Genomic DNA, 21,407 nt, shown 5'->3' with positions numbered 1-21,407 from the left:
TGCCAATGTGGCCATTCCTTTAGACTGGTAACTTTAAAATTGCATTTGTTTTTGATTCCAACAGATCAGGACTCAAGTTCGGACATTTTGTGTCACATGATGCCATTCTACAGCTACGATGTTCCCCATACATGTGGTCCTGACCCGAAGATCTGCTGTCAGTTTGACTTTAAAAGGCTGCCAGGAGGAAGAATCAGCTGTCCGTGGAGAATTCCTCCTCAGGCCATCACGGACAGCAATGTACAGGAGAGGTACAACTATGTACTATAACTTGTGACGACCTAAAACATTTTTTAATTATGTCTTGAAAAAAGTCCAGTTTCAATGAATAACAATTTAAATAACTCTTTTTTTCATGTCGTTGTTTGTCGATTAGTGTTCCCTAAATTCTGAGCAGATTTAGATTTCCCTCCACTTAGTTTAGTCTCTCCATGTTTAGAGCTCAGACGCTGTTGGACCAGTACAGGAAGAAATCCAAGCTTTTTCAGACCAAGGTGCTGCTGGCACCACTTGGAGATGATTTCCGTTACACTGAAGCCGTCGAATGGGACCAACAGTTTGACAACTACCAGAAACTCTTTGACTACATGAATTCTCACCCTGAGCTCCACGTCAAGGTCTTGCTTTAGTGTTTGTTTGTCACTTTAAATTGGCCACAGTTTGAACTCTTTGTATATTTTCAGACGTTCATTGTACATATATTTCCCTATATACCTCATTCTCTTTGCAGGCCCAGTTTGGAACCATTTCAGATTATTTCAATGCCTTGCGTAAAAACACTGGCATGGATCCGGATGGCATGAATGTTGGCCATTTGGCGTTGCCTGTGGTAAGTGGAGACTTTTTCACTTACGCGGATCGAGACGACCACTACTGGAGCGGATACTTCACCTCGCGGCCATTCTATAAACGCCTGGACAGAGTGCTGGAATCACATCTTCGGTACGGCTTTACTAAATCCAAATGCACTGCATGAATCTCTACAGTTACATTACATTAACACTCACCAAAGTGCCAAATGCAGGAAAAAGTTGGCTTCAGCGAGTACAGTGAATTAGTCCATGAGAGAAAAGATCAGTGACAACTTTTACCACATTGTAAAATGATTAGTAAAAGTTTATAAGAAGCAAAAAATGTTCTTTTATTACTAAAACTATGTGGCACAAAAATTTCATTCATTGCACCAAAGTGAAAATATGAAAAACACAACCCAAATGCACTGCATAAATCTGCATAAATATTTCCAGCCAGGGTCTAAATGTTCAAAAATCGAAACTATACAAAATGCCATTTCCATATGGCTGATCTTAATTTGCTTTGGAGACCATGAGTTCAGAATTAACATAAAAAGTTAATTTTGAACCAGTTAGAATTCCATACTAATACACCCAATAAAATTTGCAATTCATATTGTATAAATGAATGACATATTACCTGGAAATTCAGCTTATTCAAAATCTGATCACTTTCTCTCTAAATATTCACAGTTTAGAGACTTTTTTTGGCAAGTTCAGTTGGAACAAAAAGACTGTAAATGTGTTTTTCTGCTGCAAAATCTTATTTGTCAACTTTTAGAATTGCAGTAGCATACAGATGACCTAACACACATGTACTAACAACCCCAAAACTCTAATTTGATGTCATGATGTCTTTAATGGCATATGGTAACCTTTTTCAAACTTTCATGCAAACACAGTCCCGAACCGATCGTGGTCACTGTGCTGGTAGAGTTTTTCTATAGGAAATGGAGCTGTGTGATGACAGACGTTACCATCTCTTTCTTCCTGGGCCGTATGCTACTAACTAACACACAAAGCTGAAGGTCACATGTCTGTGTTGTCACGATAAGTCTGAAGCCCTGTGACAAGGTCACAGCAAACTAAAGCAGCCAGTTTTGAGCCAGCAGCTCAATGGCTTCAGTATTTATTTGACCTTGGCCATAGACTGTGGCTCCTTATCACATACTTTGCTCTTTGACACCTTTCTAACATTATATTGTCCCTGGAAACATAAAAATTGATCTTATTTAGTAAAAGCCCTTTATAAAGTTAAATTATTGCTAATATGTGGAATTTGAAAGAAATAGCTCCTTGTTTTTTATTTATTTATTTAGTTTTTACACCAAGAAATTGCTTAAACGTCTTTGCAGCTCTTATTAATTGGCTTGGTTCTAGATAATGAGACATTACAGTGGTACATATTGATTTTCTACATTGATTTTTCTCTACATTCTCCTCCAGATGTGTGTGTGTGTGTTTTTTTACACATATCAGTAGAGCAGTGTTGTTACTGTTAACTAAAAAACTATTAAAAATTGCTTATGGTAACTGAAATAAAACTGAAATGAAATTAAATCTAAATATTAGATGAACAGCTTAAACTAAAAACACTTTAGAAAAACAGTTTTTTTAAATTAGAAATGTTACTTTTGAAACTAATTGAAATAAATAAGTTTAATCCTTGTGCGGTCTTCGTTTGGGGACTACACTCGTGGTCTGCGGGGTCTCTGGAGACCCCGGCAACAAAATGCAATTTTGTAACAATATAATATATTTTTTAAAAACCAATGTAATTTTACTCTGTTTATTAATGTTTTTACTCAACATTTGTACAGTTTTTGGAGGATTTGTGATATCTGTTAAATTTATATAAATAAATTAAAATTTATAAATTATTTTTTAAATAGGTTTTTATGCAAAAGCAGCTTTTTATGTAAAATTTACTTTATAAAAGGCCCAGATTTCTAACTTTGATTCATGTGGATAACATGGATAATTTGACATGGTTTAGTGTAAGATTTTTGCCCATCTTTTGGAAAATGCAGTTATAAAAGTAAAAAAAACTATCATTTTCACCAGTAGATGGCTGTAAAGCTCCACTATATGCTATGTGCTATTGAATGACTGAAAGATGTCTTTTCACAGTTTTTTTCAGTTGGATTCATATCTAAATGTTATGAAATCACAATTATAACAATAAAAATTACTTTTTGTCAAAGTTTAGCATTTTTTGTACTGAAAAAAATCATTTTTTCAATAATATCATCAATAATGTAACCCACAGAGACCCCACTTAGAAACTGGACAAAATCCATTCTCAAAATCAGAAACAACGCACAACACACATAGACAGAAATGAAGAGGCACACTTCCAAAAATGCAAAAAAAATCCCCAATACAAAAAGAAGATGCTCACACACACACACGCACACACAAAAATAAAAATTATTTATTTTATTATTTTATTATTTTTATTAGAAAATTATTATTGAAAAACTGTTTTTTTTTTACTTTTAAAACTGCATTTTTCAAAACATGGGCAAAAAACTTACACTAAACCATGTCAAATTATCCATGTTATCCACATGAATGAAAGTTAGAAATCTGGGCCTTTTATAAAGTGAATTTTACATAAAAAGCTGTTCATGCTTAAAAAATATTTTTTAATTTATTTATATAAATTTAAAACATATCACGAATCCTCCAAAAACTGCACAGATGTTGAGAAAAAACATTAATAAACAGAGTAAAATTACATTGGTTTTTAAAAAATATATTATATTGTTACAAAATTACATTTTGTTGCCTGGGGTCTCCAGAGACCCCGAAGACCACGAGCGTTACTATTTTTTTTACACTAACATAAAAACAAGATATTGCTCCAATTTTTTTTTTATTTGTAGATCTTAAAAGTGTTAACCACTGTACAAAGTCTCATGCCATTTGGATAAAGGGAACATTTTTTTTTTATTTGAGCAAACGTCATTTGGGGTCTCAAAATACCCCGAAGACCGCACAAGGGTTAAGTTGAAGTACCAAAATTACTACAACTAAAACTGAAATAAATTAAATTAAAGCTAAATAAAAATATATTTAAAAAAATTAAATTAAAATCAAAACTAAAATATAACAACAAACACAAAAAGATAAAAATGCTTATTTAAAATATTTATAAATACTAATAGTATATAAATAATGGTAAAATAACACCGCAATAGCGCTCTAATTTTTTAAAAAAAAAAATTTTATGTACCATGAAGTTTTTAATCTTTGTTGATATACCATGTTTTTTAAATTTCCCATGGTAGTATGTCCCGTGTTTTTTAGGGGTAAGTCCCATAGTACCATAGTTTTAGTATTTTTTTTTTTTTTTGTCTATTTGATTTTTAGTATTTAGATATTTGACTTGTGTTTGTGTGTGTGTGTGTGTTTGTGTGTTTGTGTATGTCAGTGGCTGCCCTGCATTTCATTGTTTAGTGCAAGACTGTGATAAGGATATAAATTTCCCCCTTTTACTGATTGTATTGTACGTCTGTATACCCCGTCCTCTCAAAGACGGCCGTACTTGATCACACAAGTGAATAGATTGGGTACACCTTCAGCTTGCGGATACAGAGAACTCTATTTAACACAGTATTTGCATTTTGATGGGTGTCTAAATGTAAGCAGGAGAGTTTTCATCAGTATGCAGTCGTTAAACTATTCCCCGTTCTACACGATGGCTTCTTTCACACAGCAAATAGGACTTTGTTCAGCTCTGCTCAGTTTCACACACACAGACACACACAGTAGATTGATTAGAGATATTCAGTCCAAGGTCATTTCATGTTTAATTAATTATTAAAGTCAGTGTTTGGCTGTTCTTGTGGGTGCAGAAAGCAGATGTATGTTTGATGTGAAGTATGTAGGTCACGTGTTCTTATAACTACTATCTGTGGACCATATACAGAAATGTTTTTGATCTGCTGAATCTACTTAAGCTGGCTTTATCATCTCACTTCAAAGGTCTATTTGGAAAAAATACACTTAAACTATGGATTATTGTGAAATGTCTCTCCAATTTACTGATGAGGGATCATAGTTTTCGTGAACATGTTGGTTGTCAATAAAATGTCACTAAAAACTTTTAGACAACTGGTGCTTTTTGCATATGTATCTGAGTAAATCTCAAGAAAACATGTCCATGGCATATTTAACCCTAACATAAAATTTTTTTGTTTTTATAATTTTCTAAATTAGTAAATTAATTATTCTCACTAGTCATCCTTATTATATTCTCTATGGAAGAGGATTAGGGTCAAGCAATAATAAAAAAATTAAACCATCTCAAGGTTAAAGTCATTATAATGCGAGAAAAAACTCGAAAAAAGTCGAAATAAAATGTTGAGAATAAACTCATTAAATTTTGAGAATAAAGTAGTATTCCGCTATACCAAGTCGGTACTGAAATTTTAAAAATGTGATGCTTTGAGTGCTGTTAAAGGATTAGTTCACTTTCAAAAAAAATTTCCTGATAATTTACTCACCCCCATGTCATCCACGATGTTCATGTCTTTCTTTCTTCAGTCGAAAAGAAATTAAGGTTTTTGATGAAAATATTCCAGGATTATTCTCCTTATAGTGGACTTCAATGGCCTCCAAAGGTCAAAGGTCAAAATTACAGTTTCAGTGCAGCTTCAAAGGGCTTTAAACGATACCAGACGAGGAATAAGGTTCTTATCTAGCGAAACGATCGGTCATTTTCGAAAAAAATATAAATGTATATGCTTTATAAACACAAATGATCACCTTGCACGTGCTTCCGCCAAAACCGCACTTGTGTATTCTTCAAAAAGCTTACGCTGTATGTCCTACGCCTTCCCTATTCAACTTATGGAACGAACGGAAAATTTTATTTGAAAGTGGACTAATCCTTTAATCGGATTCGTAAATGCCTCTGATTGGCATGATATGTATTTGATTGACTTCAATGATCAATGCTTCAAAAACACTGTAAATAGTCATCAATGACACTCTTCACTGAGGGCTTACACAGAAACACAAGGGAGCATTTGAAAGAATGCATCTATCAGCGGACCAAGCTTTCAAACACTCCCACTCCTCCTTTTTAAACGCTTTCGAATTCAAACACTCTCGAATTTCAAATGCTCTCGTGCGTTGATAATTGTAGCCAATCACAGACATATCCGATGAGCACTTCAACACAATGGCCAGTCAGAGGTGTTTACGAATCCACTCAACAGCGCTCAAAGCGTCAATTTTTAAATTTCAGTACCGACTTGGTATCGCAGTCTGCACTTTTGACAACACTACATTGCATACTGATAGAGGACATGACAGAGTTGGATAACTTAAGGCTGATTGATACTTCTGCGTCGGACCTACGCCGGAGGCTCTGCACTACTTAAACTGATTCACTGCCTCTGCCGTAGGCTATGTCTGCGTTGACGGCAACATGCAGACCTCCAGTAGGCAGTGTCCGCAGTCATGTTGAGTATGAAGGCAAAAGCCGAAGAAGAAGTGACTTGACATGAACATTGTCAGAGAAGCTTCAGCAGTGATGGCGGCAAATAGGCAACAATTTTTGTTGCAGCTTGACGGCACGTATCCCCTGAAACAGACCAGAGCTTGTGACATGACCATTTTATTTTTTATTCCTATGGAAGTTGAAAACGCTCACTCTTCTTCGCTTGCTCTGTGCCAATTTTATTTTTAACCTGAGAAAGGGGTTCTAGCAGACCAATCACAGCGCTTGCAGTTTACGTAGAATTGACAGGCTATGCTGTATGCGTAGACGCAGACGTATAAATCAACCTAACAACCTAACCTAATAATTAGCATACAAACTTAAAAAAAAATTTTTTAGCGGCTGGGTCTTTTTAGAAGAAAAAAAAGTTCAATTTGGGCAGTGTACTCACTTTTGTCCAACATGAAATAACAAATTGACAAGCAAAAATTCTCAAAAGTTTATTCTCAACATTTTATTTTCTCGCATTATAATGACTTTAATCTCAAGATGATTTTATATTTTTTTATTATTGCTTGGCCCTTATCCTTCTGTAATTCTCATTACTGTAATACAGTTATTTTGATTTAAATCAGCATAAACTGAAGCCAGTACAACAAATACTACTATTACTGTACATTTAAATTTATATTTATTTTTTATTAGAAATATTCATGCAAATAATTGACAACGGCAGCAAAGTTCCTTGATTATTATGCCAGAATGAGAGTTTAGTTCCTAGCCATATTGACCTAGAAAATCGCAACTTTTCATTTTCGGTCGGTCTTAGTACACGATGTAACTACAGAAGAGTCAAGTTTTAAATAGGAAAAATATTGAAACTCTTTGGTCATTTTGAGGGAGATGCTATTGGTCTCATCAGATTCAATGAACTATGCTAAGCTATGCTAAAAGTGGTACCGCCAGACCCGGAGATCGGCTGAATGGATTCAAAAATGGTAAAACTCAACTGTTTAACTCTAGGGGAGTTGGAAAATGAGCCTATTTTCAAAAAAAGTGGAGTGTTCCTTTAAAGGAAAATATAATTTCTTTTCGTTATTTCCAGATGTGAAATATGACTCATTTCCAACAGGTTTTGTGAGGTTCGCCCAGCTATAGATTTTCATGTCCTGTAGAACATTTGAGAAGGTCATTCTTCAGAGAGATGACACCTGTATTGTTAACATAATGTGGATAGATTCTGGTTTTATTGTTGTTCTCCTTTGTGGGAGCGCTCCGACACTCCCAGCACAACAGGGACCAAACCAGACTGTTGTCTTGCTTTACCTGGTATGTGAACATTAGCCTGATACAGGAGGTATTTTCATGCCGGATGGATTCTCGTAACACTGTAGATTTATTCAGTGTGGATTTGAGGGAACTTTTGATCTTGTCAAGGAGGGAGTTTCATATGTCACTTCATGTTTTTCCACAGGGCAGCTGAGGTACTCTACTCTCTGACCTTGGCCAGCATTCAGAAGTACGGCCAGCCCAGTGATTACCCTGCAGTGGATAATTACAAGTTACTGACGGAAGCCAGACGCAATCTAGGTCTCTTCCAGCACCATGATGCCATCGCAGGCACAGGCAAAGACTGGGTGGTTGTGGACTATGGAACCAGGTAGCACTTTTTTTTTGAAACATTAAAGAGAGATGTGTGTGTGGATTTGAGATACATTATGAAGAAAAAAAGATGTGAGATACATAGAAGTGAGATACGTTCTTTTATCCAACCCACTCGCTCCAGTCAGTAGTGTTTCCCTGGAACAAACTGGGGTTAAGTGTCTTAAGCCGCCTTTTCACTAACTCAAATATTCACATATGATTGTCGCATTTTGCCCCAAAGTGGCAGTCACACAGAACTTTCAAATTGGTTGTGAAGCAGCCGTTATCCTCCACTTAAAAATGAATGACCATGATAAAATTATATGAATAATGAATGTATTAATATATCCACACAAAACTAAAGTCCACCAACATGTTTGAAAGAAAAACAGTATGTTTTCTAGGGCTTATCAAACCTAAAAGATTCTTTAATTATTTTTGTCAATTTTTTAGAACCAATTTTACAGAAGTAATGTTTAAAGAATGTTTAGTGGAAAACGTTTGATATTTGATATATACCATGGTACTGAATAATTAAATTGTCATACAGGCATTTCAATGGCCTGTATATTAATATATATAGAGCAGAGTGGCCGATAGTTGATATAATGATATATAATATAATTTATTTACAGCAAATGAGATATTTATATAAGTCTCTTCAAGTCTCTGCATTTATTTGATCATAATTATAGTAAAAACCATAATAATGTGAAATATTTTTGCAATTTAATATAACAGTTTTTATTTTAATATATTTTACAATGTTATTTATTCCCATGATGGCAAAGTTGAAGGCATTGCAAATGCGTAATGACACAGCGTCGACAGTTCCCATGAAAGGGAACAGTTGTGCTGCTTAACATTTTTGTGAAAACCTTGATACATTTTTTTTCAAGATTCTTTGATGAATAGAAGTTCAAAAGAACAGCATTTATGTGGAATAGAAACCTTTTGTAACAATTTAAGTCTTTACTGTTACGTTTAATTAATTTAATGCATCCTTGTTGCATTAAATTAATTTCTTTCAAACAAACAAAAAAATCAATCAGTCACTAAATTAAATCAATCAATCCTACTGTCCCCAGATATTTGAACAGTAATTTAGAGCCTTTTGGTTGCAAGGCCAGATTAATCTCCAAAATATTAGTTTATATGAATTTTACCTTACTCTTAAAAATGTCTAACCTTTTGACTTTCTGGTAAAGAAAACAAAATCTTATTATCTGATATTATCAGGCAAAACAGACCAGTGTTATAATTGAAAATATTAGCCATTATGGTTGCTGATATAGGATGCATCCATACTGAATGACATTAATTCTTGTTAACAGTTTAATTTGCCAGAAATTCTGGCACATACATACATGCTGTAAAAACATTATGATCTTTGTTATTTTTAAGGTTGTTTCATTCTATTCTGAACGTGAAGCGAGTGATTGTGAGCTCAGCTCATTGGTTGGTGCTCAAGGACAAACAAACATACAACCATGATCCTTCAAATCCATTCCTTCAGATGGTGAGTGTTCATACTGCGTATCCACAACATGCTGGCATCACTCCTAAATTTGGAAATCTGCACATCACATTTTTGCTGGTTCTATATTACAGGATGACGTTCAGCCAGCCCAAGATGCCCTACCTCGCAAAACTGTTCTTGAAGTTAGTGAAAAACCAAGGTAACGGGGAAAAAACAATCAACAATTTATTCAATTTCTCAATAAAAACAAAATCAATGTTTTTGTTGTGCTTTATAGCAGACTAATGTTAAGTTTATGAGAATGGCCTCATGGTACATGTGTTATAAAGTAGATGACAAGTGGCAACAGAAGTTGTGTGGCAGAAATGTATCTTTCTTTTTTGCTGTTCCCAGGTTGCTGGTAGTTTCCAACCCCACAGAGCAGGCCAGGACATCCATGGTTACAGTGTATGTGAATAGTCCTAACGTGCGCTTGCTTGATGCTGTTGGTCATGTGGTCCGTGCTCAAGTCAGTGCAGTTTGGAATGATGCCACTCATGCTGCCGTCGATGTGTTCCAGGTGAGATCTGCTACTTCGATGCATCATATCACAGCATTAGGGGTGTGCTGTATGGAAAAGATCAATGCAAAGATTGTAGATTCAAACGAGTCCATGTCTGTTAGTTTGAGGTCATCTAAATACTCTTCAAGCCATTTTTACGGTCTCTCTAAATGTGTTTATTTACTCCTCGGCAGTTGTCGTTTGTGGCTCATGCTGCTCCTCTGGGTCTGAGTGTGTACCAGCTGATGGAAGGAATGGAGCCAAGGACAGAAGCTGCTAAGTACATGTTTCTTCAGGACGGCGGCCACATTTCAGTCAGTAAACTGGAGCATTTCCGACAGTTCTACCAAAACGATGTAGCTCCTGTGCACATTGAAAATCCTCACCTCAAACTCTCCATCTCTACAGCTACAGGTCTTTTAGAGGTTAGATTATAGACTGCTGCTTTGTGGGTTTGCCATAAGGTGATATGTTTAGGAATGACTCTGTGTAACGTTCAGAAAATGTTTGCAGAAAATGAGGTTGAAGGAGGATGACTCAGAGCACCAGGTCAAAGTGGAGTTTGTTTGGTACGGCACCACCAGCAATAAAGACAAGAGTGGCGCCTACCTGTTCCTGCCTGACAAAGAAGCAACAGTAAGTACTATACCTTTTTTTATTTCTTCGATTAATCAAATATTCTATATCTTGCCCAACAGTATTCATTTTTTGTTGGGTTACTTTTTTCTACATTTTATTTATAGACAGAAAAGAGAGACAGGAAATTAAGATGGGGGGATTGAGTTACAATCACAATTAGGCCCAGACACAAACCCTGTTATACCATGAGCACCACAGCTCAAGCACTTCCCCTACAATGCTTTTTTATTCAGATACTGAATAGTTGTACAGAAAACACAGAAGTGTTGAATTGGGCGGGGCTTTACTGGAAGTTCATACAATTTCTTGAGAAGACCTTCTGTCTACGGTGTTAAATGTCTGACAGGAAGAGTCGATAGCCTCACAGGCAGTGCTCCGAGATGTAGTTCGGTTGTGTTTCAGGCGACCCGAATTTGAGTCCCAACTCGGGGACCTTTCTTCTCGATCCTGATAAATAAATATTTAAATATCTTCTAATTAAAACAGTAATACTAAATGTTACATAAAAGTAACACAAAATGAAAATATTCTAATTATTTATTATAAAAGACTTTATTTTTTATTTTCCAGAGGAACTTTGTGCACAGAGCAGGGGTGTAGTGGTACACAAACACGGTTCGGTCAGCAGGGGGGAGAAAACTAAATACTTAAAATTTCTTTTTTTTTAATGGGTTTTTTGAACAAATGTAAAATCTATCTTAGCTAACAGTGTAAACTATATACAGGGAGCCCTTACTTATACATTACTATAATATTGAAGGTTACAATTAGCAACAAAGCCATAATTTTTAAATTCAGTTGCTATTTATTTTTAGATATAATAATCAACACTCAAAAATGTAAAATTGCACATAAGGCAGGTTTTGCATAAACTTCTAAATCTAATTTTAAAGTTATTTTTCAACTCCATTTCATTTTTGAAATATAATCATTTACACAGTGGCTGTCATAATTTGTTTTCATGACAAATTTATTTAAACACATTAAATAATCAAGACATTACTAACAGGTTTAGTAAATATAACAAATAGGCTAATAATAGTGCACATACAAAATGCTCCTCTCTAAAGTTCATTTCTCTAATGAACTAACATGCTGTCGACATTAAATACCTGAGGTAAATGTAATGCTACGTGAGATATTATTCTCAAGCTGTTTTATTGATATCTTTCCTCATTTGAAGCCCTGGTTGAGAGATTATATGTAAGCATATCGATCGATCATCGCTGCTTTTCTGCACTTTTTACTGGTAGCAGCGTTGCATTACCGTGCGTGCCCCCTTCTGGATTGGAGTGTGGACTGCCTGTGACTGACTGTATTCGTCGTCTGACTGTATGTACCGAACCGTGACGTCCATACCGTGACGGTTCGGGACGACTACATGTACTGTTACACCCCTATTACAGTTAAAGGATAAGTCCACTTTTAAATAAACTTTTCCTGATAATTTACTCACCCCCATGTCATCCAAGATGTTCATGTCTTTCTTGCTTCAGTCAAAAAGAAATTAAAGTTTTTGATGAAAACATTCCAGGATTTTTCTCCATATAGTGGACTTCAATGGGCACCAAACAGTTGAAGGTCAAAATTAGTTTCAGTGCAGCTTCAAAGCGTTCTACACGATCCCAGACGAGAAATAAGGGTCTTATCTAGAGAAACAATCACTCATTTTCTAAATTTTTTTTTTTAAATTTTATACATTTTAGCAATAAATGCTCATCTTGAACTAGCTCTCTTCTTCTTCTCTATTTGAATTCCAGCAGTGTAGACACTGCTATGTGTATTACTGCCCTCCAATAGAGAAGAAGAAGAGAGCTAGTTCAAGATGAGCATTTCTGGTTAAAATGTATAAAATTTAAAAAAAAAAATTAGAAAATGAGTGATTGTTTCTCTAGATAAGACCCTTATTTCTCGTCTGGGATCGTGTAGAACGCTTTGAAGCTGCAATGAAACTAATTTTGACCTTCAACTGTTTGGTGCCCATTGAAGTCCACTATATGGAGAAAAATCCTGGAATGTTTTCATCAAAAACTTTAATTTCTTTTCGACTGAAGAAAGAAAGACATGGACATCTTGGATGACATGGGGGTGAGTAAATTATCAGGAAAAGTTTATTTAAAAGTGGACTAATCCTTTAAGTCAGGACAATCATCCACAACCTAAAAATAAAAGGATGTCAGACTCTGTAAATAGCTGATTAGAGAACATGGAAGTTGAAATAAATAGTTAGTGGTTGAAAATTGCTAAATCAACTTTTACTATTCATAACAAATGCAAATCTGAGCAAATTATAATGAATATACCTACATAAATGCAGAGAGTGAGACCTATATGTATGAAATATGTGAGACCTATATAAAATATGTATATCATGCAATGTTTAAAATATTTAAATAGACATATCAAATACAGAAAATTTGTATGATTCCATATCTTGATTATTACTCTTGACAGAGAGCTGGTTTCTGAGTAACGTGCAGAGATGGCAACGCGGCTATTTAATTTGCGATCGTGCTGTGCTTATTTCATTCATTTGTTTATCATATCGTACATACGTTTTAAATCGTTTAAATAAACATAACAAATAGTAGAACATGATGTACTATTTTAGTTGATAGCACTGTTGCCAAGCTCTGATTTCTTAGAGATGTGCACGGAGACGGCAATGCGCTATTCAATTTACACTCAATTCATTCATAAAGTTTACACTCATTCACTTCACACACTCATTATTATTATTATGTAGTGATCTTAAAAGTTTAAGTATAATTTCGTGCTGGCATTCCTGTTATCCCGCAAACACAAGGAGAGACTGTGCCAGCGGAACGTTTTTTTCTATTATTTGTCAGATTTATTTGTAATTTGTTTTGAAGCCATTATCCGTGCCTTTCCGAATATTAGGTATTCAGCTTTGGGCAAATCCCTTGGGCACATGCCTAGTGAACACAGTTGGTAACCAAGGGAACAAACGAGACATAAGGAAAACTGCAACTAACAAATTAAAAGTCCTTGAAAAAGTAAACAGAAACTGAACTTTGATGTGACATTATTATTGTATTTTATTTCCATTGCACCTTTCTTACATAAATATAATTCAGCTACTGCTGAATAGAGGCGCAGGAAATACTGGGTTACATTTTCGTTCACTTTGTGAAGTAAATAATTAGAATATTTTCATTTTGTGTTACTGTTCCTTTAATAACAGCAACAACTGTGATTGTTGTTGTTGTTACTAAAGATATAGTAACAATAGTAATAATAATAATTAATAAAAAATTTGATTATAATAACAAAATGTTATTACATTTCACCTTTCTTACTTAAACAAGTATAATTTATTTAGCCATGGTGCCACTGCTGAATAACGGTGCAGGAAAAACTGGGTAATATATCGCCCGCTCCTATAAAAACTGTTTGTTTGCAGCAGTTTGTGGCAAACAAATGATTGCTATGAGAGTTTGCTGGAACGCTGTATCTTTTGTAAAGTTTCATTGAAACTTATAAGATCAAAGTGTGTCATTCAGCTGATTAGAGTTATGAATGTAACGGCAGTTTGGTCACTGCTACAGGGAACGCTGGGAAACCTCATAAGAGCCCACCTCAGTCTTTCATCAGGGCATTAGGCAGTTTTGTCATGCAGTGTCTTTGGTAGCTCTGCTCTGAGGGGATTTTATGAGTTTGATTTGATTCACATTGATTTTCTTTCTCTCTCACACAGATTTACTTTCCCTCTCAACCGCCGGTGGTTCGAGTCACTAAAGGGCCGCTGTTTTCTGAAGTCACCACTACCTTCACACACATCACACACACTCTCCGGCTCTACAACATCCAGGGTAAGAGAGGACGGCAAACACTCAACATCTGCACTTTTCTCTTTCACTTTGCAGTCGCCACAATTTACAGAATGCAAATCAAATATTTACACCAGGGACTGGCAAAACGACATATTTTCAAGTTTGACTAGTTGTCTTAAGGAGGTCCTGTATAATTAGGCAGATTTTGGGTTTTGTTTTTGTCGAAAGGCAGCAGTGTAACCTCAGGAAGTTGATTGACCCCTGGGATAGAAAAAATAGTGAATTTCGAAATCTTGAAGTGCTGCTGGATGACGTCCTTTTCTTTTCCAAATAATTTTTAAGAGAGTCTTTTATTTACAGTACTAGAGCAGCTTGATTTGTGCAAGGTTTTTTTACTTCATTTTTTATTGGATGCTGTACAAAGCTTTTTTCTAGCGAGGTTTTTGCAATATAAATCTTTGAATTTTAAAAGGTAAGCTTTTGAAGGTTCCTCAGACTATAACAAACAGTTTGAACTGCGTAATCGGCAATGCCAAAAGAGGCAGTGCATTACACCACCAAGAAACAAAGATTTAATCAGCATCAGACAAGGAAGTTTAATACCAGACAGTTCAGCAAGTTTAAAGTTTAATGGTGTGCTGAAAATGGGATCATTTCGTTAAACAAAGAAATACATTCAGAAAGTTTTCATGCTTTTCTTATCAAGAGCAACAGGGGATTGGATGGTCGGTTTGTGACCCCTTCTGGGTGGGTGAGATAATGTAAGTGTTTTTGAAAGAGCGGAGCAGTCACATGAGCCATTGCCCCGTAGCCCTAGGGACCTTTCCACCCAGTGATGTTTGTTTTTGTCCAAAAAAGAAAAGAATGAAGCGAAACCTCTTGTGGGTTATTCCCTTGGGTTGAAGCTGAATTTAGGATGCAAAGCTTAAGAAGATCAACCTTTTCTCACACAGAAGATAGCTGTCCCTCTTTTGTGATTTTGAAGGAATAGTTCATATAAAACTAAAACACTGTCATCCAATTCTAAAATACACAAAAGAAGAAATTTTGAAGAATGTACTGGTCGCTCTTTTCCATGCAGTTACAACATATAGGATGAAGCTATCAAGCTTAAAAAAGGACTCAAAGATAAAAGTGGTCCATTCACCTTGTTCGCTATATTTCAAGTGTTCATACAATAGCTTTATTTAATGTGATATTCACTGAAAATCTTCCCTTCCTGTGGACTGATAACTGTTGCAACCAGCTTATTGAGAATTTATAATTTGTGAATGAATCATTCAGACTGGTTTTGTGAACCGAGTCAAGTGATTCATTTAATAGATCCAACACAAGAGAATGATCCATTCATGAAGTCCAATGGACTACTATTGTGAAACTTCAATGTTTTGTTGTTGTTGTTATTTTGAGAAAAAATACAGTTAAAACAGTACTGTTGTGAAATATTATTACAATTTAAAATAACTTTTATCTTAATTTATTGTTTGAGCACATGCCCTTTGATTGTGTTCACTGGCCATGTGCTCTTGCTTTTGTCATGTTTGGTGTGAACACATGGCTTGTATGTGCTATGTGTTCTCCTGTCTAGTGAAAGTGAAAGCGACAGTTGAAGGCCAAGTATGGTAACCCATACTTGGAATTTGTCCTCTAAATTTAACCCATCCAAATTAGTGCACGCACTTTAGGAGTAGTGAGTAGTGAACACACACACACACACACACACACACACACACTGCAAACCGTGGACACACACACCCGGAGCAGTAGGCAGTAGCGTCCAGAGAGTGATTGAGGGGTTCGGTGCCTTGCTCAAGGGCACCTCAGTCATTTCCTGCCGGTATTGAAAATCGAACCCACAACCTTTGGTTCATTTGTCCCACCTGCTGTCCCTATTTAACCTCCTCATTTGCTCTCCTATTTAGGTTACATTCACACTGTCAGTGCAAATCCAATTATTTGTGTATCTGATTGGAATCTGACCAAAATTGTTGACTGTCCACGCTGTGTATCACAAAAGATTTGTGTGTCCCGTGGCACTCATTAAGAAGAGCAACCCGAACACCTACATTGGTTTCTATGGCAATAACATTGCGTTGTTGGACAAGCACAACATGGAAGGGTTTGCAATACAGATGTTGTCTTATTTATAACATGTGTGGCTGCCGTGCTGGACTACCGCATCTTATGAGGCAGTGGCGTCACTTTATGCCATGCTGTCATCTCCGCCAGTCTCAAAATTCAATTGTCTCCATTACATTGTAATTTTCTGCTTGACTGGCACTTTGCAGTAACACAACCTTGTTTCTGCAGCGACTTTCAGCATGTTTCCTATAACAAAGTCTGCCATGTTTATGTTGTGAAAAAGTGACATAAACCATGCAAAATCCAATCAAAGCAGTCAGACTGAAATGGATTTCAAGAAATGTGATTTGAATGGGTTTTCAAACCACATATGAATGTAGCTCGAAACGGATTTTTGCTATTCACACTTGCTAAATCTGATCGGATTTCAGTTGGATAGGCGCAAAAATCGGATTTGGACTGACAGTCTGAGCAAGGCTTTATTTTCCCTGTGTTCTGTCCTGGGTCAGTTCATTGGTTACTAGGGTGTTCTGGGTGGTTGTTAGGTCAAAAGAGCCCAAGTCTCTATGATATTCTGATCTCTAGAGATGGTTTGGATCCATTCTTTAGTGTAAATCTAGGATTTTTCCACCAAGTGAAAATCCAAAATCAAAAAAGCACTAGCACACACCTCCTCAGCAAGCCACACAGTTTAAGATGAATTGACTACATATGCATACCAGTCAGTAACTCTCAATATGAGCAATAGTATCAGTGAAGGTTGCTCACTAAATGTGTCAAGTTACCATCTTGCTATGAGCTAATGAGGACACACTCATGGTGAAAATATTCCAAGCTATCATACACCTTAAAAACAACCTTGTTTTTCTGGTTCTGTTGCAATATAGAGCATGTTTTATTCCCAAAGGCTTAATTAGTCTAATTCAAAATGTACATTTAACATGGAGTGTTCGCTTATTTTGCTCATATTCTCATCAGATTAAGCCAGGATCACCGTAGAGAAAAACATGCAAACAAGTTATTAAAGTAAAAAAAAGTTAAGCAGTCATTTCCTGCTGGAAAATGTACAATTTGTAGTATTTTGGTAGTGCTTTTGCACGTTTAATGCCAAACAGTAAATTGGCCTTTTTTTTTTTTTTTTCCTTTATCAGCCTAATAATACTATATGGAAGTGGTCTTTAGTATACAAACAGTAACTTTGGTGAAGTCAGTGTTCCACAGAAACAATAACAGTATACAGGTTTGAATCAACACGAGATATTTATATTTTGGGAGAACTAAATATTCACATACAGTTGATGCTGTGAGTGTTGACACAGAAACTGTAGTATGGAAGTAGAGGAAACAGACGTCCAATCCCTTTTCTATTGCCTGTGCTCAGACGGCTATTTTGACCCCTCTCTCTCTCTCTTTCTCATAGGTATCGAGGGTCAGTCTGTTGAGATCTGTAACACTGTAGATATAAGAAGCGAAATCAACCGTGAAATTGCAATGAGGATAACCTCAGATCTGAACAGCAAGGATCGATTCTTTACTGACCTCAATGGATACCAGGTAGGACAACAGTACATTATTTATATTCTCTTTACTGACACCCACATACGCATTAAAAATTTACACACTTTACATGCAAGTGTGAATTATAAAGGCAAGGCAGTGTCTGGTGCTGCAGTTCGTGGTCGGTCGAGGTTTGGCAGGGGGATTTGTGGATATCTCTCTGAACCAGCCCATATTTCCACTGACTTTTTACTGAGCCAGACAACAGTGTAACTATGTGGAACTACCTTTGTGTTCAGAAGTTATTAGCATTTTATGACAAAATTCAAAACGCCCAAAATGACCAACATAGGAAAATTTGATATTGTCTGACTCAGCATGCCGCCACGAATCCGAAGAGACCAGTATCATGATTTTTGGTCAAACTAATCAGATGTTAAAAGAAAAAATATATTTTGTTTTATATGTCCTGACCACTAGGTGACAAAGTGACGAAACACTGCATGTACCCTAAAGTCATGCTTGTGATCACATGTACCAAGTTTGGTCTAAATACACTAAAGCCATGCAGTCGTACAACCTCACATCCAATTTGGCGTACTCTACGTCAAATTCGTTTGCACTTTTTCCGAGAACGGTTTGATCTATCAACTTGAATTCCATGTTGTTGTTGTTCTGTCAGCATAAAGATCATCTGGTTTGATCTTCGCGAAAAACGAAGGAACGGTGTAGGAAAAGTTAGAAAAAGTAGATAGTTCAAAATGGTAGAAAATTCTATTTCTAGCTCTTGTGGTTCAAAAGTTATTAGCATAAATGTGAGTGAAACTTTGGACAGTTGGTGGCGCTAGAGGGATTGAGTTGGAGACTCCAAAATTGCTGTGGTTAATGTTCAGACTGTCCTCTATCTGTGTGCCAAATTTCACAACTTTTTATTATACGGTTCTATGGGCTGCCATAGACTCGGAAGAAGACGACTGGCGGATATAATAGGTGTCTACGGCCCCTAAAAAAACTACCGACCTTAATCTTTTAGGTTGTGTATGTGCATATGTAAAGACTAAAATGTATAAAGACCAAACAAAAAGGGGTACTGTAAATAAATATCATAAAATAATTATCACGTTTTATCCCCAAAAACACAGAAGCTGCTCTTATGGCCTGGTCACACACATCAAGTTTGATGGAACCAAATTTTCATTAATCTCTGATAAAAGATTACACAGCTGAATGAAAGTGAAACAAGTTCAAGTTAAATACACGATCTCAAGGTGCGGATATAGACAGCTACCTCGACTAATTCTGTTTACTGAAAAGAAAAACTAATCAAAAAAAGAGTCATCAGAAATGAGTAAATTAGCCTGAAGTGATTGTTTTGACAGTCTTGTTTGATTTTGGTTGATAGTGTCAAAATGTGTCGTTGTTGTTTTTGGACTGCATAATGAAAATGTCAGTTTATTTTTCATTTCTCTTGACAAATAATTAATCAAAACAGTTTAGAGTATGCTGTAGGGCTGACCAAAACAAACAAGTGTCAATTTAAATCACTCTGTCAAGTTGTCTTGACATGTTGGAGTATTAGCGTGGCATTTAATTAGCTGATGATGTCTCTCTGGCATTGGCCGAGATTAAGTGCTTCTCTTCGGTCCAAACTAATTAACTGACTTCACAAAACAAATGCCTCATGAATAAAAACAGTGGAATATCCAATCCATTTTCCGTCCAAGTCACATTAACACACACGTACGCACACACACATCGAGGCTCATCAATTTACAGTGTTTTTCCTTCAGATAAGTGTCTCCACATGCCCACGCTCATTGTTTTCAGAACAGGAAGAATTTGGAGTTTTTTCTCCCTGCAGTGTTAAAAATGCCTTGGGCTGTTTTTACAGGTGCAGCCGAGGAAAACCATGGCTAAGCTCCCCCTGCAGGCAAACTTCTACCCCATGACCAGCATGGTCTACCTGCAGGACTCCAGCTCCAGACTCTCTCTACTCACCGCGCAGTCACTCGGAGCAGCCAGCCTCAAGAGCGGTCAGAGTTTTAACTCACTTCCGAGTGCTTTAGGCTTTCTTTTCATCTTATTTTTCAGCCTCATGAAATGACTATTGAAGATTTTTGGCTTAACCCCATTTCTGTTTGATGCCATACACGCTGGGGTCCAGATGTCTGAAAAATTCCAGATTCTGCATTATTTATGTCACTGATCCAATAAGCAAATTTGTACCATTGACCTTGTGAGCTTCTGTGTACAAAAGGTCAGATAGAGGAATTTTCTCATTTCAACTATTTATCTCAAAACGAACAGATAGCCATATTTCATAATGTACACTGCCGTTCAAAAGTTTGAGTAAGTATGATTTTTTTAAGCAATTAATACTTTTATTTAGCAAGAAAGCATTAAATTGATCAAAAATGACAGTAAAGATATAAAATGTTATAAAATAATTCTAATTTAAAGGTGCAATATGTAAGAATTTTGCAGTAAAATATCCAAAAACCACTAGTCCAGTGTTATATATTTTGTTCAGTTGAGTACTTACAATATCCCAAATGTTTCGAACTATTTGTAAATCTTGAGAAAATTGCAGTTTTAACCAAGGCTCCGAGATGTGTGAGGGAGTCGTGAGTCAATTGCGTCATACCCGCGTTACCGATATTATTTTGTAGAAACCATGGAAACACCAAAGACGCTTTAATATATTACATGTTTTAATAGACAAGGGAACAACTGTTAAAATATATTTTTAGACAGAAAACTAATTATTGTTATATAGCTCAACATGTTTAGTCTTGTTGTTAAAATCTAATTTTCTTGATTTTTTTTTGTGAGTACCATGCTTTACCATGCCTCAGAGAAAAACACTATTTTGTCAAGCAGCTAACATAGCATAATCAGATGCAGCTTTATTTTTAGTAACATTAATACAGCATTTTCTTCATCATACAATACGTTTTAAAATTAATTCCATGCCATTTATCAACACAAGCCATCCAATATTTAATATGATATTCTAAAATCGATCTAGCTTACTGCAGCAGCCGTTATAATGTTATAACATAATTTTCAACACACTCAAATGTATCTAATATAATAAACAGCGCTGCATTACCTTATATTCATGACCGGAAAAGCTGAAGCGGTGCCGGCGACTGTGTCATAATAAAAGTTCCGCTGCTCGTGAGGAGTGTGTTGCGCAATCGTTCCAGCGGCCTCGTTCAAGCTCCCACAACACTCAGTCCTGCTCTGCTTCATACTAAAGCAGCGTTAATAATCGCATCCAAGAACATGATTTCTGCCTGAGTCCTATCCCGATTGTTTTCCACCGGCTGTGAGGTGAAGACCACATGTCCCAAGATTCCATGCTCAATCTTGGCATCATCAAGCTACGCCTTTGTTTTAAATAGGCCTCTAGTGACCTCTAGCGGACAGAAAATTTTACATATTGCACCTTTAAAGGTGCAGTGTGTAAATTTTAGCGGCA

At 36.1% G+C, this 21,407-nt stretch overlaps 1 protein-coding gene across 1 annotated transcript in view; it reads left to right on the top strand.

Moving 5' to 3' along the window:
- man2a1 (mannosidase, alpha, class 2A, member 1) overlaps positions 1 to 21,407 on the top strand; it is a 90,033-nt gene that overhangs the window by 44,609 nt on the left and 24,017 nt on the right. Inside the window, exons 7-18 of the mRNA XM_048189979.1 lie at positions 65 to 251; positions 440 to 617; positions 731 to 942; positions 7,721 to 7,906; positions 9,295 to 9,409; positions 9,502 to 9,569; positions 9,764 to 9,929; positions 10,106 to 10,336; positions 10,425 to 10,547; positions 14,269 to 14,383; positions 17,847 to 17,980; positions 19,815 to 19,956. Of these exons, the coding sequence (XP_048045936.1) occupies positions 65 to 251; positions 440 to 617; positions 731 to 942; positions 7,721 to 7,906; positions 9,295 to 9,409; positions 9,502 to 9,569; positions 9,764 to 9,929; positions 10,106 to 10,336; positions 10,425 to 10,547; positions 14,269 to 14,383; positions 17,847 to 17,980; positions 19,815 to 19,956 (1,857 nt within the window). The remainder of the gene's footprint in view (positions 1 to 64; positions 252 to 439; positions 618 to 730; positions 943 to 7,720; positions 7,907 to 9,294; positions 9,410 to 9,501; positions 9,570 to 9,763; positions 9,930 to 10,105; positions 10,337 to 10,424; positions 10,548 to 14,268; positions 14,384 to 17,846; positions 17,981 to 19,814; positions 19,957 to 21,407) is intronic.

Source organism: Megalobrama amblycephala, linkage group LG4 (assembly GCF_018812025.1).
Source record: "Megalobrama amblycephala isolate DHTTF-2021 linkage group LG4, ASM1881202v1, whole genome shotgun sequence".
Lineage (NCBI taxonomy): Eukaryota > Metazoa > Chordata > Actinopteri > Cypriniformes > Xenocyprididae > Megalobrama > Megalobrama amblycephala.
This window is presented reverse-complemented; position numbering and strand designations above follow the sequence as displayed.